Source organism: Cygnus atratus, chromosome 16, assembly GCF_013377495.2.
Source record: "Cygnus atratus isolate AKBS03 ecotype Queensland, Australia chromosome 16, CAtr_DNAZoo_HiC_assembly, whole genome shotgun sequence".
Taxonomy (NCBI): Eukaryota; Metazoa; Chordata; class Aves; order Anseriformes; family Anatidae; genus Cygnus; species Cygnus atratus.
This window is the reverse complement of record NC_066377.1, coordinates 11,352,041-11,377,516: the sequence shown is the minus strand read 5'-3', so window position 1 is coordinate 11,377,516 and position 25,476 is coordinate 11,352,041. Positions and strand designations below refer to the sequence as shown.

At 53.5% G+C, this 25,476-nt stretch overlaps 1 protein-coding gene across 5 annotated transcripts in view; it reads left to right on the top strand.

The window, feature by feature from the left end:
- CBFA2T2 (CBFA2/RUNX1 partner transcriptional co-repressor 2) overlaps nucleotides 1–25,476 on the top strand; it is a 63,495-nt gene that overhangs the window by 20,635 nt on the left and 17,384 nt on the right. For 3 of the 5 annotated variants that reach the window (XM_035547939.2, XM_035547938.2, XM_050713930.1), the window contains exon 2: nucleotides 24,041–24,184. In XM_035547939.2, the coding sequence (XP_035403832.1) occupies nucleotides 24,041–24,184 (144 nt within the window). Of the gene's footprint in view, nucleotides 1–23,548; nucleotides 23,634–24,040; nucleotides 24,185–25,476 lie in introns of those variants that run through there. The other 2 variants (XM_050713931.1, XM_050713929.1) reach the window with 2 other exon arrangements.

The following is a 25,476-nucleotide window of genomic DNA, read 5'->3' as shown; positions in this document are numbered from 1 at the left end:
GACCCCATCCCGTTCGTCGTCCGGCCTCCTCCTCCTCCTCCTTTTGAACCTGCTGGCGGGTTTCTGCCCGGTTCCGTGCTGCTGGGACAGGGCCGGGCGGGGAGCGGCGGTGGCTGACAGCGACGCCTCGAGCAAAGGGCTGCTCCCATCCCATCTCCTGGGCCCTGCTGCGCTGGGGCCAAGCTGCAAGGCGAGCCTGCCCGCTGTGAGACCTCGGAGCACGGCGTGAGCGCGGCGCTGCCCGGTGGGGACCGCACAGCGCGAGGCGCCGGGCATCGCCTCGGCAGACCCGGGGCCGTAGGAAACCGGCGGCGTTAATTCTGGTGCGAGGGGAGCTGCTTCTTGGTTTGTTTTTTTTTTTTTTTTTGTCTCGCTTCATTGTCTGGGTAATTTAGGGATGGTTTTTCCGTCTCGGCTTATGAAATATTGAGAGCTGGAGTATTTTGCGCAACCCTCATCACAAGTGTCAGGAGCCCCAGCGAGCTGAACTTTCTGGGCTGCGACGTTTCGGTGACGCGCCTTGCGAGGAGCTGCCTGCAGCTGCTCGGGGGGGGGCACAGGAGGCAGGGTGGCTGCTGCGGATGTGGCTTGGTGAGCGCGGTGAGCTCCCAAGTGCTGGGAATGCCCTACCCAGGAGCGTCTGGGGCTCGTGAGCAAGTAAATGTCCTGCCACGCTCGCACCAGCGGACTGCAGGTCTCTGGGCTTTCGAGAAACGGGCGTCCCTCTGCTTTGGCAGCGTCGAGCTTGTAGTCTGTTGCTGTCCTGGCAAGGTACCTCGGTGTCTGGTTTTCGAAAAAGTAGCCGGAGGGAGAGCTACAATCGCCTGCAAAGGTTTCAGAAGGATCATAGGGAGCCCAGAACCTGCACAGCTCTGAGAAAGGCAGGCTGGCGCGGTGAATCCCTCCTGAGATCTTGCAACATGCCCGTGCGCTCCCCTGCCCAGACTGCAGAGCAGGATATTTGCTGCAAGCAAACGGCAAACATCCTTTCCCCTCCCCAGCTGTCTGCGTGGCCTCTGGGCGCAGGATGCAGTGTGTGTGCGTGTGTGTGTGCGCAGGGGGGGTTATCCCCGGGGGCTGCCCGCCAAGGAGGGTGCTGCTGTGGGGCTGGCGGGTCGGTGCTGGGCGGCTGCTGGTCCCGCTGCACGTTGGCAGGGGGCTGCTCGGGGTTGGCAGGGGTTTGGAGGTGGCAGAGCTGCCGAGCGTGGGTGTTGCAGCGGGGTGGGGGGGGGGAACGGTCAAATGCAGCGGTGTCCAGAGGGTTTCTTTTACGAGCCTGCTCTGTTACTGCTGTAAAATCCCTCGTGGGCTTTACTCCATGTATAAAACATTTAGGATTTACATTTTCCTTTAACACTTCCTCTTCGATCTGAGTAATACGTTACACATTTAATTGCTCTTCCTTTGAATTTTCCAGTCCTCATTTGGTACCCTTGCAACATCAGTATCTTGTTATCTTGTTGTTGCTCCTAATTGCTAACACATGCCGGCTTTCCAGCGCTGCAAACCGCGCGGCTGGGGCTTGCAGGGGAGTTCACATGAGAGATTTACGTGCACGGGGAAACCTTCGGAAAATTAATTCGCTGCTTCACCCAACAGCTTACCCCGCTCTGGCTTGCAAAAAAAAAAAACACCAAAAAACCAAAAAAGACGAAGGCTCCTCCCGGCCGTGCAGGGCGATCTCCAGTGGAAGGGGCAGCCCGCTTGCAGAGCCCCGGCTGTCGCCGGCCATAAACATCCCGGTGGGTTGGAGGCGCGGGTGTCAGCCGGCGGCGAGGCGCTGGGAGGTGCGCGCTGGGTGACATCAGCTGGCGAGGCGCCCGGGCAGCGCGGCGCAGGCAGGGAGCAGGCAGGCGGCCGCGGGCGCGCGCCTGGAGCGGGGCGTTTGGCAAGGTGGGAGCTGGTCTGCTTGGCAGGACCTCCCCATCTGGGATCCATCTGTGTTTCCCTGGAACCGGACAGGCGGCTCCAGGCGGTGAGAAATCGCAGATGTGAGGGACCTGACACATGTCCAGCTAATGAAAGGAGAAGGAAGGCTGGGCTCAGCCTGTGCTCCGAGATTAAGAGCGGCGGAGGAAGAGCCCTTTTATTTATATAGCGAAGAAACTAGGTGTATTCAACAGCGGCTGGATCGCGCTAACCTCGCCGCTTAGGGTAAGCAATCTATTTTTAAACGCGCCGGGGGGGGTGGCCGGGCTGCCTCGCCGAGCCGTGCCGCGGGCTCTCGGAGCGGTGCGGGGTCCTCCGGCGCCCCGACCCCACCGCAGGTAGGGGCGAGGGGGGAGCGTCGGCTGCGGCGGGGGAAAACTTGCACGGGCTGCGCAGCTGGCAAAGCACCGAACTGACGGGGGGAGAGCTGCGTGAGGGCTCGCGCTGCGGTGCTGTGGAATGTTTGTTGGTTTTTGTTTTGTTTTTTTTTTTAATTTTATTGTTTTAATCATTTTTAACCCCCCTGAGCAGGAGGCTAGGATTCGGTGCTTTCTGGGGGAATGGAGAGCCGGGGAGGTTTTTGCATGTTGTAGCAAAATGTGTTTTTTCCACTGTGCCTGGGCTGCCTCCCGTTTGTGCGTGCTAATGCTGGAGCTGGGGGGAAACCTGCAGAGACGGATTTCTTCCGTCAGCCCCCAGGTTTCCTCAATTTTCCCTGTGTTTTCAGCGTGGCTCTGCATTGTGCCAGAGGACGCTCCTTTTTGTCTCTGCGCTCCTCCAGCAGCAAGTGATGCTACCAGCATGTAAATCTCCCGGATCAAGCCGGTGGTACAGGAGCAGACCTCCCTGCCCTGACGTTTTCACTGCCGGGCTGCAGACTGCTGCATCTCGCATCCTGCGTTATTCCATTGCAATCTCCCGACCCCACGGGCGTATTTTAAACCTTCCCCCCCCCCCCCCCCCCCCCCCCCATTCTTTTTGGGAAGGTTGGGCAGCAGCAGACGCTCCTACAGCCCTCCGGAGCCGCGGGATGTGAGCATCCCTCCACGGCACGTTGGCTGAGCCGCTGCCCGGGGGCCGGGTGGCTGCTCCACGAAACATCCCCGGGAAATCAGCCTGGCTGCTCCTGCCCCTGCGGCGCGCTTTGCGCGGGGCCGAAGCGCTGCCTGGCGTGGGAGGCGCGCCCAAAGCAAAGTTTGGGGAGCCAAAACGTGCCGGGGGGGGTCGCCCGCTGTGGAAGCGGAGAGGGAGAGAGGCGGTGTGCTAGGTGGTCCGTGCGGGATGGTTCCTCTTTTGTGCGTTTGCCGTTTGCTTTGTCCAGGCTGGTTCTTGCTGTGCCAAGTGGCGGGGCTTCCCCAGGGAGCGCTGCGTTCCCACCTCGAGGGTTTCCTTCTCTTGGAGTTCGCAGAGGGTTGAGGTACGCGTTGGTCGCTGTTGGTTTTTGATGTTTTGGTTTTGAATAATATTACGAGTCTGCTTCCAGAGACGTGAAACGCTCGCTAAGTGTCCCTGTGTCCCCCGGAGAGCAGGCAGGCAGCAGCTATGCGAGTTGAGCATCTCACAGCGCACCAGCACAAAGGAGGAAAGAAAACCAGAAAACCTCCGGCGAGGCTCTGCGGGCTGTGACAGGGTCTGAAAGCTGAGATCCGTGCTCCGGCAGCAGCCCCCGCTGCAGCAAGCTTGCAGGCTTCCCGACTTGGCTGCGCAGGGCGCGGGAGCAGCTGCTCCTGGGGTCTTGAAGCAGACGGAAGTTTTGCCGGCATCGGCACGGCGTAATTTGGCCATCTGACAACTAATTGGCTGGTTTCTTGCTGGGGGAAAACTTTTTTCCTTTGCAGGTCCTGTAGAGGAAAACTAAAGGGAAGGAGGTGGGGTGTAGGCGGGGAGGCAGTGGTGTTTTGAGGGCAGGGGGTGGCGTGGAGCTCGGTGGCTGGCGGCGGTAGTTGTGTGGGGATGGGGCAGCGCGTCCGAGTGAAGCCGTTTTCAGAGCTGCCCGCTGGATGACGCGATTTTCAGTGTTAATCTGGAGAAGGAGAAGTCTCGTCTGATTTTGGGTATTACCCTGGCTCGGTCGGAATGGCTGAGGGCCCCCCATAGGTGCCTCGGCCCCGGGGCACCCAGCGCTTCCAGCAGGCAGCGACCGCTGCCAGACCGAGGGAGCCTAGACGTGGAACAAGGGGAGGAGGCGAAGCCGGGGCGGTTTGGGCAAATAGTGACTGCAGGCAGGGATTTGAAGGCTCTGAGGAGGGACGAGAATCACTAAAGGCAAGGAGAATAAGTGGTTAATCTGAGGAGTGCATTACACAGGGAGTGCCCCTAGGAAAAAGAGCAGAAACTCCATTTAACGGTGAAAAGGCCAAAGCAGCGCTGCCAGCCCGGGTCCTGCTCCGTCGGGTGACAGGAGTGAGGGCCCCTGCCGGCCTCCAAGGCCCTGCGCTTTCCGCAGGCTGCATCCGCTGGGCGTGCGGGGGGCGTTCGGCCCGCCGAAGCCAAAACCGAAGGGAACCTGTGGTCAGGCTCTTGGGTTTGTTCCTGTTTTGTTCCTCTTAACCTTACAGGAGCCGTGCCCCCAGGAGAGGTGGCTTTCCTTTCTTGCTGCAGCCGTGCTGGTAGGATCTTGTGCCGGCCCCAAATCGCCTCACCTCCATTTCAGAGGGCACGGGGCGCTGCCGCACGGCGCTCCCCATGGCTTTTGGCTCGCACCAGTTGTTGCTGGGGGACAGGGCACAAGAGGGAAAGAACGTGGTTTGACTTCAGAAGCCAGGCTGAGCTCTCAAGGCAGCTCCTCGCTGCCCAAAGTGCCCCCTGAGCGCGGTTTTTTGTGAGCTCTTCTGCACTGCTGCCTTGGGGTGGGTGAGCCAGGTGGCTCTTGCTTTTTCCAGCTCTGATTTTTTTTTTAGGGTTTGGACAAAAAACAAGATTTGCTTGACGTGCGCGCACAATGTTTGTAATATAGCTGGACAGCTGAACGAAGTCAGCTGAGGACTTGGGCATATGTAATGGATTTAAGGGAACGCTGGCTGGTGTCTTAAATCTGAACTGGAGGTGGTCGTAATGGGCTGCTGGTTGGGTTTTCCCCGTAATAAAAGGGCTGACTTGTTCTGGGTTAGGTGGGAAGCTTTGCTTTGTCCCAGCATCTAGTGAATATTTCCACGTTGGGTTGCTTGTCAGGGGCTAGGTATGAAGTGGGTTTTGAGAGAAATTCCGGGGTGGTCCCTGGGGACAGCATCCCCCCAGCTTTCTGGGAGCCCGTTAAAGTTTTTGTCTTAATTGACGTGGCATTCGGGGAACTGCTCCCGGTGGGAGCTGGAAAACCAAGCGGCTGTTGAGAGCAGGAGCCGGGAGGAACTGGTGGGCAGCGAGCCTTCAGCTGAGCGGAGAGGCTCGTGTTTGCTTCCCGGCTCTGCGAGCAGTCTGCGAGGCAGGACCTCGACCTTCCCACCGCTCCGCGTGTCAGCCGCTTACGTGCGAAAGGACAATAGCAATTCCAGAGGTTTCAAAGCGTTTTAAAGCGTAACTATCATGGCTTTTATAGGGGCGGTACAGTGGCGTTTTTATAAGCGAAGCTCAAGGCTTTAGGATAACGTGTATGGAGTCCCCTGGGCGCGCTCCCAGCCGTGGGACTCCCGTCTTTGCCACCAGAGGCAGGACGGGACGTGTGGGGGCGAAGGGGGACGGCCCCGAGACCACTGTGAAGACCCAGCACTGCTGCAGACCTGCTGCTGGGTTTCCCCCGCTCCTGGGAGAGGTCCAAGAGTCGGTTTCCCGTACAGCAACAGGACACCAAAAAAAAAAAAAGAAGCCGCCAACGAAAAACCCACCCAGTTCCCCAAGGCGTCAGTAACGGTCCCCCACTGAGCCGCCCCAGCCGAGGTGGGGAGGAAGAGGAGGAGGAGGAGGAGGATGCGCGCGGAGCCCGCTGCAGCCTCGCCGCGACTCAAACCTGTTGCTCTGCGGCAAGCCGGGCGCGCTGAAAGCCCTCGCCTCGCTTAGGATGCTGGCGGAGCGTCGGGGGAGCGGGTGATTGTGGGGGAACAGATGTGCCGTGCGCTGCTGCCGCGTGCCGGCTCTGTGCCGCTGCGCCCAGCACCAGGTGCAGCTATTGTTCCGGCTGGTCCCTATTCATCCGCCCTCGTCTGCTGCGCCCCGCTCGCTCCCTCATTGTTTCCCAAGGAAATTAGCATTAAAAACCCATCCGAAACCCCCACGTCCCTCAACTGCAGGTGACTGTTATTGGCCCCAGCTGCCACCCTCGTGCTTGATTACTTCCATATGGGGTTGTGGCAAGAAGTAGGATCCACTTATTGATTTTTTTTCCCTTTTTTTTTTTTTTTTATTCCCCCCACCCCACACACACTTCAGCACTCCCAAAGAACAATGCCCTGAAATCTATTAAGCCCCCGACAGGCTCTGCATCCCAGGCACTGTTACAACTGCGATGAACATTTTACAAGGAAAGCTAATTACACCCTCTCCCTGCCTTCTTCCTTTCTTCAGCCCCCACCCCATAAATGTAAAATAGCCAGAGGGCAAGTGGCAGTAAATTAAATCTTCGCAGTGTCCTGAGAGGAGGTCTCTTGCTAGCAGGAAAAAGTCTGGTGGTCTTTCAATGGTTGTTGTTGGGTTTTGTTTGCCTTTTTTTTTTAGTCAGAAAATGGGAAACCCGTCTCCCTGGCATGTTTTTATACCACACCTATAAAACAGACGAGCAGATCCCAACGTGGGTCTGGATAGAAAAGGAAAAAAAAAAAGAAACAGTTTGGTTGTTAATTTGTTAGTGTAGTCAAATGTTGAGAGGAGCTGAAGGGAAACTACATGCAAATCGAGGCTGCAAAATTCTGGGAGCGTGATTTTTCCCCCGGTACAGTGCATGCAGAGGGCAGCAGGTCGCATGGCACCCAAACCCCAAATCTCTTCTGGGTTTCTCGCTCCAGAGCAGCACTGGGGCAGCCCGGTGGTTCCTAGCTGAAACCAGGACGGTCCAGAAGGAGGATGGGTTGTGTGCTCCTACGGAGGAGCTCTGGGTGTCCCATGGGACACGCTGGGTCTCCCAGGAGGAGTTTGTTCAAGCTGCAGCACTGCAGCTGATGGCTCCTGGCTGAGCAGCTCGCTGGGGGCCGGTGTTCTCCAGAGCGCCCTGGACGAGCTGTTGCGTGCGCCGCCTGGAGCTCAGCGGGCTGGCTGGAGAAGAAAGCCCTTCCACGCCCTGTGAGCCTCAGCCATCGCAGCCCGAGAGGCTGTTTTGTAGAGGATCAGCGGGTTTAACGGATACAAACCTTGCCTTTGCCTTCTTGGAGTGCCCCAGCAGCCACATCCCCGAGGGTCCGCGTCGTTCCTTGCTGGTGATGCCCTGGGCAGCTCGTGCCCCTGCACTGCTGAAACCCATAAATGTATCCGAATCTGAAACCTATACATGTATCCGAGTCTCTGTCTAGAGAAGATCACAGATGTTCTCTTCTCTCCTTAGAGCAACCTGTTAAGAACTGGTAATTGTCCAGACTGAAGCAAAACTAAGGAAAATTGTTACAGACTATTTTTACTTTCCTTCTCAGTTTTTTTTCCAGGTTATGCTCAGTCTTTAGAATATGGCCCTTCCAGTGGAGGAGCCGTATTAGGATGCTTGGGATGGTCAACCTCTGGCCTTGCTTTCTGCCCAAGTCTGAGAAGGGAATTCTCATTTTCCCCCAGCTACTCACTGGAAGGTGTGTTAAAAACAGAAAAGTCTTTTTGTTCGGATAACGCAGCGTCTTTGGGCAAAGCATCCCTCTTGCTAGCCTGGAAGACGCTGAGGCAAGTGTTCATGCACGTCCATGTCTTTGGGAGCAGCTGGGGCTTGGCTGGTTGACCTCACGAGTAGGAGTGCCAAGTTTTGTACAGGCGAGGACCAGGCTTGTCCGGAGGCTGTGCGTCTCACGTAGGTTCCTTGGCGTTTGTCCGGCTGCCTTCCACCCCGAGGACCACCCTGCCTTGACAGTGGACTCCGCCAGTGTGGTTTGTGAGAAGGACTCGGAATAAAACTCGGGCTGGCACCTGAGGAGATGGGTTTTACTGAAGCAATCGGATCACTTGCTGCACGTGCCTCCTACCTGCCACAGACCCACCCTGGGCGAGCTGCCCAGCGTGGGGCGGGTTGTGCACATCTGGCAGTAGGCTTGTAAAAAACAAAAACAAAAAAACCCAGCCCCTTAAGGTGAGTCGCCAGGTAATGGGGTCAGCAGGATGAATGAAGCCAGTAAAACAACCACACGCAGTATCCTGAGCAATTTTCCTCAGACTTGTTTTAAACCCTTCAAAGTCAAATCTCAAACTTAGGGGGTTTCTTCTCCCTAATTAAATTAACAGGCCATATGGTGTTTACTGTGAATGCCTGCAATATGGAAGGAGCTACCTCCTGGATCACTTTCTTTTTCAGAAGAAGCTGCTTTACCTGATGTCGCTGTTCTGAAATGTTCTTTTCAGCAGCGGGTGAGATGGGTTATTTCAGCCACCGCGCCGCCGCTGGTGTCACCTTCTGGTCTGGGAGATGAGCTGTGCCGTAACCTTTTCTGTGTCTGCAGCCGCCTTTGTCTTCCCCCAGCGTTTGTAATGCTGTTGTGCTGCCCAGTGGCAGCACGTACAGGTCAGGGTTGGTTTTTCAGGCATTTTCACATGTGGGTAATGATTGCTTTCTTGATCTTGGAGCTGAGGAGCATAGAAAACACCTCAAGGTTAGGGTTTGGGTGGGTGTTTTTTAACAACTACTACTACTTTTGTATCAAGGGAAACGTTACCATCTCAGGAGTACGTGAAACAGAAGGTTTTGGAGTTCTGTTCTTTATTAATGGAGTGCTTAAAAACGTAAGTTTGCTTGAGCTGCTTTTATCTTTACGTGAAATCTGGAGGAGGAAATAAAGACTTTGGGGAAGTAAATCACCGGCTTGTTACTGGGCCCTTGTATTTAGGTGAATAGCAAAGGGGGGAAGGCATCTCCAACCCTACAGGAGAAATGAAGGAATCAAAGCTTGGATTTTGCTGTCTGTGTTCAGCTACTCTAAGTCATTTAGCAGGGTTTGGGGTAAGCGTAATTCTTGCGTGCGTGTGGCCTTTGCCATCGGCTCATCCTGCATCTCTGCGGTGTTGGAAGTTAACCTTTCTCTACAATCTTAACTTATTGGTAGATCTCTTCTGCAGGGGCTCACGGGCGGGCTGGATTACCCTTCATCTTCAGCCAGGCTCGGTGTGTGCTGGGCTATGTGGGCTCCCAGGAACAGACACGTTTCCGTCCGCTGAAAACACCCTGCTGCATTAGCATATTCCCTGTAACGTATGTTCAAAGGGTGTTTCTGTGCAGAAGAGCCTCTCTAAAGATAGTATCATGAAGTTCTGTGTTGTCAACCAGGGACACTTGATCTAAAAAACAACATTTGATACACAGACAAGGTTTGCAAGTGCCATCTGGATTCTGGGAGATGAGCTGGGTTGTGTCTGTTTTGCATAAACTCACCCGGAAAAAAAAAGTACTTGTAGGCAGATTAATTCTTCGGGATCACCTGAGCAGGACTGTTTATTCCACTCAAATGCCCTCGGTGACATCGGACACCGGTGTAATCCCATACTGCTGGGCAGCATGCGCTGGTTGTGCATCCTTGGGGTGCTGGAAATAGTCCTGGAGCTCAGTGCTGTGCAGTACTCGGTCCTGCCTGAGTGCGGGACTGAAACCCAGGTGCAATCTATTTAAATGCTTTTGAGCCTGTAATATTTTCATCTGTTCTCCAGCCCGCTGCAGGACAGGACCCAAAGACAATGCAGAGCCCTACAGAAATGGCCATATTTTTAGGGAGATGGGGGTGCAGGGCACACAGATGCCTGTCCTCAGAAGTATACCAGCACCCCAGCAGAAACCCAAAGAGCATCAGGCGCAGCCCTGGGCTGAGCAGCGAGCTTGCTGTCCCTGTCCTCCCAGAGACCTGGCGGCCAGCGGTGCTTGCATGTAAGGTATAAAACATATTTTACTTCAGGGCCTGTTTTTTGACATTCTATTTATCCTCTCATATGCAAATCTCATTTGCCTAATGGGCTGGTGAGTGTAATTGAAAGGCAGCCTGCACTTACATGATAGTGAAAAGTCTCACCTGTGCCCAGGCACAGATGGGTCCCTGCCTGGCTGCTGCATCATTAGAGGGAATTTATAGGCACCGTGTCACAGGCTTTGCTGTGACTGGGGGGAGGATAGCAGCTTAAAACAAACTTTTTTTTTTGCTGTTTTTATTTTTTTTTTCCACTTGTTGGTTTGTGGGGTGCCGTCTCTCTTTCCCAGTTTGCAGTTGTGGTGGTCACACTTCTTGTTTAACCTCTGTCACCGCTCCAGGTGATGGCGAGCAGGTTACTGCTGACTAGTTTGTGGCAACCCGCAGACAGACCTAGGAGTTTGAAGCCCTTTCTGTGCTGTCGCAGGACGATGATTTGGAAACAAGTGCATCAGCAGCCGCCCCGTTTGCATCCCAGTCCCCTGGGAGCTGGGCCGAGCCCATCCTTCGCTCCGTCCCCTGGGGAGCTCTGAAGCCACCAGGGCTGTCCATGGGAGACCTCCGTCTGCGCCGACCGTGTCCGTATGGTGTCTGTCTGCTTGTATGGGGCTCTGGCTTCAAAAGACCTTACAGGCCTGTAGGTGCCCACCCACACCATCTCTCTCCCGGATGCCTTTAAAATCCGCCCCACGTGCCTTGCTGCCAGGGCCCAGCGCGGCGGGATTGTGAAAAGCTGGCTGGGTGCAGGGCGAAGGGAAGAGCTTTTTGTGTGGTGATGTGAGGAGTTTTTCTCACAAACGTCCTCTTGGCAGGGATCCCGTGCCTGTCGTTGATCAGGAGTGAGTGTTCGCTGGGCCGCAGGTACCGTGCTCAGCACCCGAGGGGACGAGGCACCTCTGGGAAAGGGGCAGAGCCCCGGCTGGCCAGGGGGCGAGGGACGCCTGCGGCCCTCCCTTGGGACTTGGGCACCCGCACGAAATTGTTAACGCCAGGGGTGGAAATGACTTCTGTACCCCTCTGGCACGCTGCAGGCCTCTGGTTTCATAGAGACCTTGTTTTAGGTCACGTTTGGCGCAGTGTTAGCCCTGGGGCTGGTCGGCAGCGCCTGAGCTCCCGCTCCTCAGCCCTGTTGGGCCCTGCCCTGCGTTTGGGACCGAGCAGGCCATTGGCGTCATCCTCCAGGGACCCAAGGAGGCTCTTCCAGTCACTTTTCCTTTGTCCTTCTATGGCTGCTTCGTTCTGGGCAGCGTTTGGATGTTTTGTCTTGTTCTGGCAAAGAAGACCTGTGTTTTCACCTGACCTGCCCTCCTGACCATGATGAGCTTCAGGGCTCACACATGCCCTGCTCCGTGCTTTACAAACAGGTTGGCTTTTTCTAGTTTAATTTAGGCTTTTGGTAATAGCTTCAGGCGTCCTTGGTATTACTTTTGCCTCTCTGTGGTCTAGTTGATTGGTACAGATGGTGATCTTCTGCCTTGAGATCTTCTCACTTCTTTAAGAAGTGCTTGTGCTTTTTTACTTGGTGTTATTGACCAGTTATTGGTGTGCTGCTTGGGGTGCTGGTATTTCTGGGTCTGTCTCGTATGAGTGGACTTTTTTAATCTTAGTTCCTATATTGTTCAGTCTGAGTATTTTCTACTCATCAGACACCCTCACCCCTTAGACACCAGATCTGCTGGGCCCATTCTCGTTAGCTTCAGGTCCCTGCATACTCAGTGCATCCATGATGCTACAAGAAATCCAGGTTTGCTCAGTACTAGCTATTTTTTCAGTCAGTGATGTTTTTTTAGGTTGATTTATAATGATGGGAACCAAATCATTGAGCAGCAGAGCTTGGGAGAAGGAGGAAGGGAAGAGAGATGCAATCCTGAATCATTGTTTTGAAGCTTCTGACTTAAACCATCCTCCTGTGGATCTTTGGTAATTAGGCTTAAAAATTCTGAAATCTTGAATTATTCAATGACTTTAAGGAGAGTTGGTTGTGGCTTTCAATCCATCCTCTTATTTTAAATGAGAATGTTTCCTCCTCTGGTAACTTTCAGGCTGTTCCCCTCAGACCTCCTGTAGTATTAACGCTCCAGGTGCTCTGAGATGCCCCTGCTGTGTGTAGGATACACATTTCTGTAAGGTGTGTGTCTGCACTGTGTGCCTCTTCATTCGGGCAGAGCAGGACAGGACTGAGAACTGGGGCAACTTATGAAAAATGCACGTAAGAAAAACTCTGCTCCAGCGAGGCAGAGTCACTGTGAAGGCACCATCTAATCTCAGAGATGTTCAGGTAAGAAACCCTTCCATAGAAAGGGGTGCCATTCCTGAAGGAGGCCTGTGTTTGCCTGCCGCTGTTCTTCTCTAACCATTTCTGGGTTCTTGGAGAACACAAGACCCCATAAACCCTGCCCTCAGCAGCTTTCTCCCAGCCCTGGCCCTGCGTGGGCATGCCCTGCAGCGTGCTGCCTCTGGGGCTGCCCAGCCTGTGCCCAGGTTGCCCATCCTTGAGGTGTTTTAGCTGGCCCTCCTGGTTCGGCTACGCTTGGAAGTGCAGCTGAAAACCTGCGGTTTTGCCCTCTAAAGCCCTCCTGGTGATGAGCGACTTCCCTTGTGGTGTGCTGGAAGTCAGAGGGGGATTTAGGTGGCAGTCTGCAGCCAGGAGCATCGGGGCTGGGACATGAGGATTTGCTATGCTGGACGCGTTGGTGAGAAAGATCCTCTTAAGGATGGGTGGGAGCTTCTGTAGAAACAGAACAGCCTCGTGCCAGTGCATGGGCTGCCTGCTTCTCTGCTTCGTCCCCTGCAAAGCAGGCACGGGCTTGCCTGGGACCCGCAGCAGCTCTGCAAACGTCAGCTGGGACGGAGCACGGTGGCCACATGTCATGATGCAGAGGCAAGTGGTTTGACCTCGATCTCTTTCATTTGAAATAGCATGTCTGCAAGCGCAGAGGTTAACAATGCACCAGCAAATGAAACGGACCCTGCTTGATGTGAGGTTTTTCCCAAAGGGAGCTCCCTGGATGACTGATCCTGGGCAGGCAAGGATTCATCACATAGCGAGGAGAGAGGGACCGCTGGTGGGAAGCCCTTAAGCAAAAGGGCTCACTGCAGTGACCTAGAAACAGCATCTTTCTCAACATCTGCTAAATTTCTTACAGAATTGGCTAGAAAATCACTTTCTCTTCCACAACTTTATTTTTCCTACTAAAATTAAGATCTGGGGAATAAAACATTGGGCAGTGAAAAAGAAGGGTCAGCAGCCTGGTAGCTCGGAGCAGACCATCGTGGCTTTTTTCTGCTTCAGGCAATGAACCAAACTTGCAGTGTGGAGGCTGCAGGATCTGTCTGCAAGATATATAGGCTGTCCGATGCTCCCTGCTACAGCCTGTGCATACCAGGCAGGGTGCTTGGGTTGGGAACATCACTCTCAGTGCTCATCCGAACGTTTTGCAGCAGCCCTGCACAAAGAAAGGGCTGCATCGGCGGCGAGCGCTGCTGCAGCGTTGTAGCTGTGGCCATGATTTTGCAGCACCGCAGCTCAGCTGCCTGGGAACAGAAGGGCGCTGCAAAATCACAGCCCTGCTGCTGCAGAAATGTTTCCTGAAGGTTCCCTTCCCTGGGCTGTTTTGTTAAAGAGTGAGGTGGGGCAGCTGCAGAGGGTCCCAGGCTCCCGGAGTTGGAGCAGAGGTGAGATGCGTAGCTAACATCTGCCGTGTCCACGTCTCCTCGTCGACGGATGGTAAGCAGCGAGCGCTGCCGACGTTGTGCACACCCTGCTTGTCGTGCCCGTGCCGGGGTGAGTCCGTCCTGCAGCCGGCGACGGCCTCCGTGCCGCTGGCCCCATGCAGGCTGCTCCACGGGCTGCTTCTCCTGCCGGGGCCGCTCCTCAAAGTCTGCACCAGCATCTCGTAATTTTCTACTGCGAGCCCATATAAATCAGCGGATACGTTTCCATTGACCATTAGGAGCTGTGGAGAGCCCCTCAGAGCTAATTAGTAATAAGAGGATGCCAATTAAATGCTGCTCCCTGGGCTGTACTGTCACTTCTCCGATACTGCTGTGTTGAAAAGGAAGGTAACAAAATGGAGCTCAGCGCATATGTATTCCATCTGGAAAGCAGGAGAAGGGTGGAGCCGCTTGTTAAATGGCAAGCGGTCCAAGTTTTAAAAGGGTTTATGAGTGCTAGATAAAATCATATCCTAAATGCGGTCTCAAAGCCTCTGCAAAGGTAGAAAACATTTACAAAAGTTTGAGCTTGCTTTTGTGACTGTTCTCCTTTTGGGGTCACCCGTTTACAGGTATGATAGTTGTGTCTTTATCTAGTCTATAGTGTTTAATATAAGCAGGAAGAAAAAACATTTCCACGCCGCAAATTATAGCGCAAAGTTGTTCTATATAACATAGGGGAATTCTCAGAACAAATTAGTTTCTTTAAACCTTAGCAGACCTTAGCACAGCTTTGTTTTAAAAGCAGTACTTGCAAAAGTTTTGAAGGCAGTCTCACCCATACTGAAGGTTTTGTTTTGTGAAACTGGAGTCCCACCTTAACAGACTGGAGGATGAAATGAATTTCGTGCTGTTAGTACCCTGTACAGCAGGCTGACTTTCCCAGAGAGTGCTTGTGCTGAAAGCCTGCTAAAACTGGTGGGCACTGAATAGATACCAAAAACTAGGCCACTAATTAGGAGTGAGAAGAGTTTCGGGGTTGTTCTAAATGGGTACCTCCGTAACCAAGATGTGCTCCTGAGGAGCATCAAGGAGGGGGAGGAAGGTTGCAAGACACCAGTGGTGTGCGAGGGGCGGGCAGCAGAGCTGGTGGCTTTGGCCTTGAGGCGCAGAGGCCGCCTTGCACGCTCGGTGCTGCCGAACGGAGGCTGGAAAGGGCAGGCCTTCGGGGACAAGCCCTTAAAGCCAACTTCTTTAATGCCCTCTCATGCCAAAAGATTGGCAGAGATGGTAGAAGTGCTGTATGTCACCCCTGTAAGCGCGGTTAACTCAATTCTTGCTTTCGCTATACGCAGCATTCGCTGTAAGTGAAACTCGGTCTCTTTGTTCCAGACACGACCTTTCTTTGTATGAATAAGTCCCACAAAATGGTCATTTCAAAAAAAAAAACCAAAAAAACCTGACACCAAGCTGTTGCTCCGAGACTCTTTCTAAATCGTATCCCTTTTGTACTTGTTGTGTCTGGGCTCCGCCGGACTCGGGAGCCGTTAATCTTCCTCGTGTTTTCTCCCCGTGGCAAACGAGAGGCAGATGTTCCCATCTGGAGAGCCCGCGCCAGCCTCCGCCGCTCCGCTCCGAGCCCAAACGCAGCCGGGGTGCTGGGAGAGCCGTGTGGCGGGCAGAGACTTTTGGGGACTAATTCTTCCGTGATTGTCAGAATTGTCTGTTTGATAGCCAGGGCTGCTAGCGTCTGGCGTTCGAAACGCTTGAGCCTAATAAGTAAATGGTGCGGGGGAGAAAATATCTCCTCGTATCGGAATAGTGGGGGCGATTGAAAACAAAAAAAAAACAACAAAAAAAAAAAAGCCTTGATTCTGTGACTTTAAAAGGAGCAGTAAACAAATGGAAGAATGACCAACTCTTTAGCAGCAACTAATGAAACTAATCAGCGGGCGTCTCGGGCGTTGGACGAATGCAGTTGGCTCCGACGAGGCCCCGGTTATAACCCGGCAGGGTGGGCTGAGCCGTGCCGGGGTTGGCTCGGGGGGGAGCGCTCTCCTGATCCCCACAGCGCTTTCCTTTCCACCTTGAAGGCGAAATCCTGGCCGCTGCCTTGGTTTTGATGCCAGGGAGCCGAAGCTCGGAGCCAACTCCTGATATCCGAGTCCCCGAATGTGTTTGCTTGGGCGTGAGCCGTGCGGGGAGGGCAGGGATTGAGACGGCTTCTTGGTAAGCAGCCCCAGCTCCCAGGTGGCTGCTGAGCCAGCTGTGGGTGGCTGTTCGGCCAGCTTTCACTGTCTTAGTACTTACTCATAGGACCATAGACTCATTTAGGTTGAGTAAGACCCTTCAGATCACAAAGCCAACCAGCAGCCTAACACTGCCAAGTCCGCTGCTAAATCATGTCCCTGAGCAACGTGTCCACTTGTTCCTTGGTGTAGGGATACCGGGGGTACCATGCTGGTTTATTTCCTTGCAGAAGCAAGGCTATGAGAATCTGGGGGCCCTGAGCAAGCCTGTGGGGGATTTTAGATGCGATAATAGCTCGTGGGGTGGATTTCTGCAGCCCTTGGTTTGCACCACTGGCTCCGGTATGGATCCATCTCATCTGGTTGGGAACAAAGCAGAGGAGAATTGCTGCAAAGTCCAACCTGGGCTACTGATGAGTCTGTACAGTCAGGAACATTAATAGGTTTTTATAAAAGTCACTGAAGGGCAAGACAGATAACGATCTGCAGTCTGCCTTCAGGAATAAATTATTAATCTTATTTCCCTTATTAACTGCTTTCTGGACTGGTTGCGAACGATAAAATACTTTGCTCTTTCAAGTTCTTCTATCCAAGCTTCGTATTGAATTGAGATTTAAAGTGAAACAGCTGTGTGTGGGAGAGAAATAGATGGCAATGGAGCTACACGCGTTTATTTTTGATTTATAAAATGCCTGTCCCAGGCTCAGCAGCTCCCTCCTGAGCGAAGCGAGGCTCTCCTGCGAGGTGCCGAGTCCTCTCCACTCCCACAGCATCTCGCAGATCAGGAGCCTAGATGTGCTATAAACCCAAGCAAAACAGTGTAAAAATAGGCTGATGGCGTTTAGTGGAGGAAGTATCCCTGCAGTAACATAAGTTACCCGCTGCAACAGATGCTGTAGTATCGTCTTATACAACTCCCTGCCTCAGCGCGGAGGCAGGCGGACAGGAGCGAGTGGACTCAGTTGACCAGCGTTGCCACTGACGCGTTTCATGCTCGTGTCCCCCAGTTCTGCCTGTAAGTTCTCATTTATTGACTCGAGCAAATGGAGACCTCTGGAAGCCACCCTGAATGCAAACAGATGTCAATATTTGTGTAGAAATGTAACCTCCTAACTTCAGACCTCTTCGCTCTCCCTCTTCCCATCTCCCTGTCCCCCGGTGAGGGCTTAGTTAACCCAGTCCTCCTTGTCTTCCTCGGGCTGCTGCGTCAGCTGCCTTGTTTCCGATGCTTATCTTCTGCCTTTCCCTTTCATCGCTTTCTGATGCAGTGATGCTGCAAAAAGATAAAATATGGGGTCTTTCCTAGGCGACGTGATTTCATTTTGAGCTTTGGGGAGCTGCCTGGAAGCAGGTGATGGAGAGATTGCGATGGAGCAGCCGTAAACAGCGTCTGCTGGAAGTCTGAGTAACGGCTCTGTTGCCTTGCATGCAGATGAGAGGTTATCTGCAAGCCTTAGAGAGCTGCAAAGGTGCTCTGCAGATGGCTTAGAGCTGTCAAGGGGAGGGAAAGGCAACCTTAGAGCAGAGGAAAGATGTTAATAAAATTTAAATGTAATTCTTCCCATTTCTCAGTTCCTAAATGTGAAAAATATTAGCTTGGTGGAGACTGAAAACAGATGGTGAGCAGTTGGAGCAGATAAGCATGTTATTCAAAATAAACATTCGCCAAAGCTGGGGAGGTGGCGAACCATATTTCATTTCACCCTATTTACATTATCGGGTCAGGTTACACTGATGCTGCCTCTCGTTTGCATTCAGATTATCAACAGGGAACCCTGCAAAGCAAGCCTACTGCAGCGGGCCCTTGTAATCACAGACACGGTTGGGCTGGAAGGGAGGCTTTGGGGCCATTTCCCTGGCCTTTTCTCCAGGACAATATATTAGGTTCGTTGTGTTAAAGGAACTCTCCTAGACCGTTGGCAGGGTCCTGCCAGCCACCGGAGAGGGCACCGGGGTCCTCGGCTTCCCTCTTGCAAATGGTCTCTCTTACCATTTAGACAAGCTTTGTGTTGCTTTAACCTAAAGCTGTGACTTTTACCCATTTAAATGGGCGGGAAATGAGCCTCTGCTTCAAAGGGCTGTTTCTAGAAGGGTTCGTCTGGCTGACCTGTAGGCATTTTATTATTTATGCCTCTAGTCCGAGCGGTCGTCTGAGGTGCTAGGGCCAGTGGAAATGGAGACACATCTAGAGCGCGGCTCATCTCACCTGCTTTGATGAATATTTTAGGACGGGCTGAGCTGCCCTCGGAGGTCTCTGCCTTTCAGTGGGCTCCAGAAGGTGCCTGCGTGGCCGGCTCCAAGCAAGCGCCCGCGTGCCCGACAGCTTTGTTGTGCCAGACCTGACCTTGGGCTCTGCTCCGGGACAGCAGCCGCAGAGGCAGGTCTGAACCTGGGGCTCTTCACTTTGAGGCGAGGGGTGGCTCTTTAGGGTGGCTCTTTAGGTTTGGGGCACATTCTGCCTATTCTATATGAAAGGTGAAAACATTTGCTCCAAGTAAACCTCTTCTCTTCGCCTGAAGCCATTACCTACTTCACTCCTCTGACTTTGAACCCCTAGACAAACCCGTTGTGGACAGGGATGTGTTCAGAAGACATCGACTAAAAGCAAAACCTTGTCAGGGCACAAGCCGTGCTGACGGGGTCTCATTTTGAGACTGCTGTCTCCATCCTGCAAGCTGCAGAAGCGAAAAGCTGTGCGGCACTGTATCCTATTTAATGTGCTTCTTCCTTATTTCTTCCAACGTGTTTCATGTTTTGACTTCTACAAAAAGCTGGAGCACGATAAGCTAGAGTGCCTGAATCTACCGAACGGGTTTGTGAGGAGCAGTTCAGGCTCCGTGCAGCTTTTGGCAGGAGGAGCCACAGCATCGGTGCCAGTGCAGGCAGGTTCCTCCTGCCTTCTGAGCTGGTGACAGAGAGCCAAGGGGATCCTAGACCTGCATCAGAAATACTTGGAGATACCAATGTCTGTGCTGTGTGTGCCCTCCAAACACTCAGCCACGGGCTTGAATCGCTTTCCTGTAAAGGAAGAGGAAAGGCTTTACTCTCTTGAGCTGGCAGCAGGGTTTAAGAGCCAGCACATACTCCCTGTGCTCACGCAGGGGTTGCTGTATGGTGGTAGTTGTGCCCGTATAAACGTTATTATGTAAATTGGTATAAAGCTCTACGCTCTCTGTATCATATCGGTGGCTGTCTCTCTTCCTGTGCCCTTTGCTCTCTGCAAACTCGGGGCTCAGCTGGTGCCGCCAGATCAAGGCTTCTGCTTTTGCATCGCTCTGCAGAGCCAAGAGCAGAGCGACGGGTGTGCTGGGCTGTCCGCCTGCCTCCCCGGGCATCCGCGGCCGTCCTCGGGCTCCTCCTGATCCTGCTTTGCTGGGGAAGGTAACGTCCTGCTTCCATCACACAGCATTTTTCTTTCTTTTCTTTACTTAGTTTGCTCTCTAATTGCTAAAGGCATTTAAGAATTAATTTCAGCTCCCGAGTATTTGAGATAGTCCCTAACGTGTGACTATTTTTACTCGTGCCTTTTTCCTTTTCTCAAACCCGCAAGCACAAGGAGATTAATAAAGCGGCTTCTTTATACAGTTTACAATGGGAGCAAATGTTAGCCATTCTTCTGAGGTTACCTATCATAGCAACACTCTCTTTATACTAAACGCGATAGCCAGAAGACTTCTTTGAAGAAAATAAACCCAATGAAATCTGTCTGGGTGTTCAGACTGCCTGCTCCAAGGCATGTCCTGCATTGTACAGCTCAAGGGAGCTCAAGCCTTGGTGAGCAAAGCGTGGGGCTTCTCCCCTGAGCACCACTCGGAGCCCCGGATTTTCGCCTGATGTGTGCAGCTTGGCTCTTCCTCCTCTCCACGCAGGGGACCTCGTGGTCTCTTGTACACCTGGGTCCGTAACTGGGACACACGGTATGTAGGGCACGCAGCATAAACTTAAATATGCCTACAGCTGTCCCCGATCCAGCCAGAAGCTTTGCAGCATCTGAAATCTGTAACTCCGATCGCTGTGAAATCTGCTCTTCAGACTTCATCAGCTTTTTGAGAATATGAAATTCTCACACCAAGCCAAGACTAAAACAGCATTGCCGTGCTTGGGTTTTGCTTTGCTCCAAGTGAATCATCTTCCCATGTGGATCTCCAGCACTTCCCGGGCCTGAAGGCAGCTCTCCCACCTGCCCCGCGTGGCCACGGTGCTTCATCCTCTTCCCAAGTTGACATTTGCTGTTTCTGGGCGCCAAGTTAGCGCGTGGCGCTGTGATGTCTTGATGGTTGGCAGCTCAATGGCAAAAGCGTTGTGCCATAAACACATTCAATCTGTGTCCTGCAGGCTCTGTTGGAAAAATAACGACACAACATTTGTAAATGTTTCAAAAGGAGATGCCATGAGAGCAAACCTTCCAGCCGAGCCCCCTTCGGCAGGGACGGCGGCTGTGAGGAGCCCGGGGTGGCTGCGCGTCTGGCACCGAGGTCTCGGTTGGGGTTGGAAGGAAGCCTTTCTGATGGAGAACCCATCAACATTTCCAGTGTAGGCAGACGTCCTGCTCTGAGACTCGGAGCATTCGGTCATTGACAAGAATTGCTCTTTTTGGCGGTGTGACCCAAAGAGCCCCGGTGGCATTGAAGCACGGTTTCAGGTGGCTGACGCGCTGCTGGGACTTGCAGGCGTTCTGAGGAGCTTCTCAGCATCCTCTGTGCATCTGGGTGTTGCCATTGGTGAGCAAGTAAATATATCCAAACACCGAAATGTGGAAGAAAGAGTTGGGGAAGGCGTCGTTCCGCCAGGGACAGACCCGCTGGCTCGTTCGTAGCCCCGGGTCAACGGGAGGCTGACTCGAGTCCTCGTTCACGGTCTGCTTTGCCCACATGACTCTCATTAAATGGATGTGTTTGGACTAAAAATCGGGAGTTTTAGAAAGATGGTTTTTATCTGTGTTTATAGATGCCCCGGGTCATTAGCAGGAAGCTTTTAAATTTAACAGTCCTGTTTGCTTCTTGCATGTCTGTCAGCGCGCCCGGAAGAGGAGGTGTTGGCTTCTCCCGGGGCTTGGGTTCGGTGCCTTGTGCAGTAGCACGGCGGTGACTGGGTTTATTTTGGGGGAATAAACTCCATCTGACTTCCCCCCGTCCCCCCTGCAAATTAACTTAATTAGCTCTGCTTTCTTTGCAGGTGCTCCGGCGCCGTATTTAACATGCCCTAGGACCGCTTTAGGAGGGAGGAGGAGAAACCTAAAGGATTGGTCTCTCTTCCCCGATGGAGCAAGCGAACTCAGACCAGGCTCTGACTCTTTGGCTCTTCTGCTCCATTTGCTTAGGGTGGGAAGAAAGAAGGGGTTTGTTTCCTCCAGCCGTTGCCATAAATCTACCCGCAGGAATGTTACCTGTGTGCACGAACACTGGTGGTCTTCCTGCGGCCGTGTGTTGTTAGTTGTACGACTGCTGTGTTTGTGCTCGAATGGCAGGGAGAGGCACGTCAGTGTCAAATCGTGTGAGTGGGACCAAACGCGTCTGAATAGTTGGCAGTATCGTATTAGTGTCGTTATTACATTATTGTGTTAAAATTGCTTGTAGCTTCCCGTGGCTTTGGTATCTCTCCGCTTTGTTCGTGGTAGCAAAGCCTAGCAAATTCTGGTTTTTGAAGGCAGGCTGAAGCGAAGACACAAACCTGCTCCCGTGGCAGTACCACGAGTGTGGATTTCACAGCGATTCCAGCCCCACCGCCCCAGTTACTCCAGCGGTGCTGAAGTGGCAGGAAAACACGGGTCCCCAGCATATATTCATCGCTGCCCCTGCCTCCCCCACATAGCCCCGCAACCAGAAAAAAAAAAAAACCACACTAGGAATAACGAACTGAGTTTGTTACCTCGCTGGCTTTAGCGGGGACGTGCCATAAGGGAAATAAAGGAGCCAGCTCGTGCAGGGCGCGCGGTGGCAAGGCAGGTGCTCGTGCCTTGCCGAGCGGATTCCCAGCCAGCGGCTGCCTGCGGAGGGCTCGCCTGCCAGCTCGCCGCGGCTGCGCTCCCGGAGGCGGCAGCTTCGTTGTCAGAAGTGGCGGAGGAGCAGGTTTGGTGGTGGTGTTCCTGAGAAGGCTTCGCTATCCGCTCAGCGCTTCTCTTGGTGGGAACGCAGCGTTTAATAGGAGCTGCCGGAATTTGAGAGCTGGTTTTCTTACAGCTGATAGGTATTTGTAAAAACAGCGGTGTTGTGTGGCACGGGTGCATTTCCGTGCCACCAGCGGTTGATTACGGCATGCGGTCTCTCTAACAGCAGTTTAAAGAGGCATCACCTGCCCTTAATTATAGGAGCCAGCTGTCCCAGGCGCAGGTCAGGACGGTGGCTGCCCTGTGTTGGTTTTTCCAACGGTGGATTTGGAAGCACTCTCTTTCAGCAGGCGATGCAGGCTGCGCAAGTGGCAGGAGCCCCGATCAGATGCTAGCAACGACCAGCATCCATTTGGCAGGGGCATCGCGCGGCGGGGAGCTCGCCAGCCGAGCTGCACGTGGCGGAGGAGACCCGGGCAGAAGAGCCCTGCCTGGCAGGGAGGGGGCACGCACGTGTCGCTCTGCTGCCTGCCTCCGTCCCTGCGACGCGCTGCGAGCTCCTTTGGCAGCGTGCTGAGCAGCGACGTTTGCTTTCCTGGGAGCACAAACCCATTTTGCGGGTTCAGATGTCTCCGCTTACCAACAGCAGCCGAAGAAAATTGCTCCATTTCACCCTCTGTAAGCATCGAAGCCTCGGAGTTTCATCTCTTCTCAGCTGGATCGAAGGGGAGCTCTCCCGCTGGACTCCCACTGGCCCCGCTGCTCACCACTGCCGGGTGCTGGTGGTTGCACCACATCGAGCTGCTCCTCTGGGCCCTTGGCTCCATCGCCCAAAAAGCAGGTGGCCCGAAGCATGGCATCCTCTGGGCTGCACGCAAGGGAGGGAAGGGGAAGACAACTGGCAGCCCCTTCCCTCCCCACGCCGCCCCCAAACCAGGGCACAGATGGACATGCTGGAAACCTGTCAACGTTTTTGTGAGGGGCATGCTGGAACGCAGTCACAACTCATTAGTGAGCTAATCAAATGAGACAGGCGTCGCTCGGAGGAGCAGAAACTGGTCAGCGCGTTGCCGAAGGGATGGCTCGCGTCGGGTGGCCCCGCGCTGCTCAGCGGAGGTTGCGGTGCCCAGTGCCTCCTGGGGAGGTTTTGGCTGCTCTTCGGAGATGCTCAGGCTTCGTTTATAGTGTCAGAAGTATTTTTCTGTCTGGATTTAAAAACAAAACAAAAAAAAGGCTTGCATTAGCACGTATTTCCTATTTCTGTCTTGTTTCCTTCCGAGGATGAGTTTGGAGCCTGATGCTGGAGCGAGGAGTGCAGCCACCCCAGCCGAGCTGTGTTAGACACTGGAGATCCCACACAGAAGAGCGGCTGAAGATGCCTTGTGTTGACTTGTTTTCAAGACACTTTGACAATTCCGGTAGCTTGCTGGCGTGGATGCCACCCGCCTCACAGCTCAGACCCGGCAGTGGTTTTGGAGAAGTCATCTCGGGGCCAGGCGCAGCAAACACGGGGCGGTGCGCGCTGCCTGGGCGCCCAGCCTTCGGCAGCAGGCGGGAGGCGAAGGGCAGGGGCTGTGGTTTCGGCAGGGGCTGGCGCTGCCTCCAGGCACCCGTGCGCTTCCTTGTGGGCCAGGAACTGCGTCGCCGCGTGGGCTTGCTCATGCGTGCGTGTGCGGTCGCGTCTGTGCAGCGCGGGGAGGCTGCGCTCGGCGTTCACGAGGGAGAGAAGGGGCACAAAACGCTCAATTTGTGAGTTTGCTTTTAAAAACCAAACATGCAACCAACCCCTGAACTGTGATGGGCATACCTGGGAGTACCGAGGGGATTTAAAGGATGAGGGGAAGCAAAGCAAATAGGAAAATGTTTGTGGAAGCATTTTTGGGCTTGAGGGGTGAGAAAGAATGGTCGAGAGACTTTGATGGTGAACATCAGCATCCTGAGCCTGTCTGTCAGGGTCTAGGGGTGCCCACTGCACCCCAGGTGTGTGGCCACCTGCACAGGTCCATACCCTGCCCCTTCCTGCGTGCAGAGCAGCCGGGCAGGCTTGTGTGACTGTCCCTCCTCTCATCTTCACCACCGCAACTCTGCTTCGCGAGCTCAGTGGGGAAATCCTCGTCTGTGACTGTCAATAACGTTACCACATTCTCTTTGTACAGTTGCTGGTGAGAAGAGGGTGCCAGTGATGCCCGGATCGCCTGTGGAAGTGAAGATTCAGTCCAGATCCTCTCCTCCCAACATGCCGCCGCTCCCCCCCGTCAACCCCGGCGGCCCCCGGCCCGTGTCCTTCACCCCAGCTGCACGTAAGGCACCAGTAACACTGCCTGTCCACGAGACTAATTCCAGCGAGGAGGGAACTTGGCTTGTAGAAGTCACTGGTGGGGTTTCAGCTGTTTGCCAGGGCCGCTCGCCAGCATGGCAAGCATTGGCAGTGCCGCGTAGTGGTAATGGAGCGAGGGCTGGGGGCATCCTGCTGCTTCGCTGCTTATGCAGGACGTGCGATGGGGTCTGTAATGTTCCCCCACCATCTGCCAGCTCCTGCCTTGGCCCCAGTGCTGTTGCAGTCGCTTCAAGTCACTCTCCTTGCAGGTGCAGCCCTGATTTCTGCAATAAACTCCTTAAGAAATTGAAGTCTTTTATCAGGTTGGCTTCAAAGGAGCCAAGAGCTGGGTTTTTCACTGTATCTTTGGAGGAGTTAATTCCCACTCTGCTGTATCTTGCTTTGCAGACAGCATTTCTGCAGCTGAGATTAGAAAGTTTTCGTCTTTTAATTTCCCAGCCTCAGAAATTCCTTGCTGTCCATCCAGATTCTCTTTTCTCCATGTTTGCTTCATAATCTTTCCTATTAAGCTACAGTTCATCCTTGTCCTGCCCAGCCGCAGAGCAGCCTCGCACACGCCAGCAGCTTCCTTCACCTAGCAGGGTGTTGCTTGGAGGTGGCTTCCCCAAATGGCCTTTTTCTAGAACGAACACAAGCTCCTTTTTTCCCCCCTTATACAACATTTAAGCCATCGTCTTTTAAAAGCATTATTCCAGAGCAAAGCAATTTTACTTAACATTTGGGCTTGAAATTATCTTACCCCCACAAGTGGCACATACATACTTTTCAGGCTCTGCCTGCCTTTTATTCCCCGTGCTGACAGTCTCCCTAGCTGGTTTTGTATTGCTTTGCTATCCACAGTGGTGTCTGGGATATCTCACAGTTTCATGTTGGCAGGGGATTTCGCAGATTTACAATTCAGCCTCTCTTTTAGGACACTCACTAATGTATTGAGTGATGCTGGCAATAACGCTAATCACTGGGTTATCCCGCCAGACACGTTGTCCCCATCTTTATACACTGAGGGTTTTTTAATGGCTCTCCTTTTGCGAAGGCAGAAAAAGACCATTAGCAAAGTGACAGAAATTAATTTTTCCAATAAGGTTGTTTGACACACTGTTAAGGTCCAAGTAGCCTGAATCTGCTGATTCCAGATGACTTAATTGCCTCTTTTCAAGAGAGATGAGAGCTACAACCTGTAATGAAGTTTACTCTTGCTTTTTAACATCTCAGCTGTGCCTAAGGGTCTTGGTCAAAGCCAGCCTGCGCGTACCC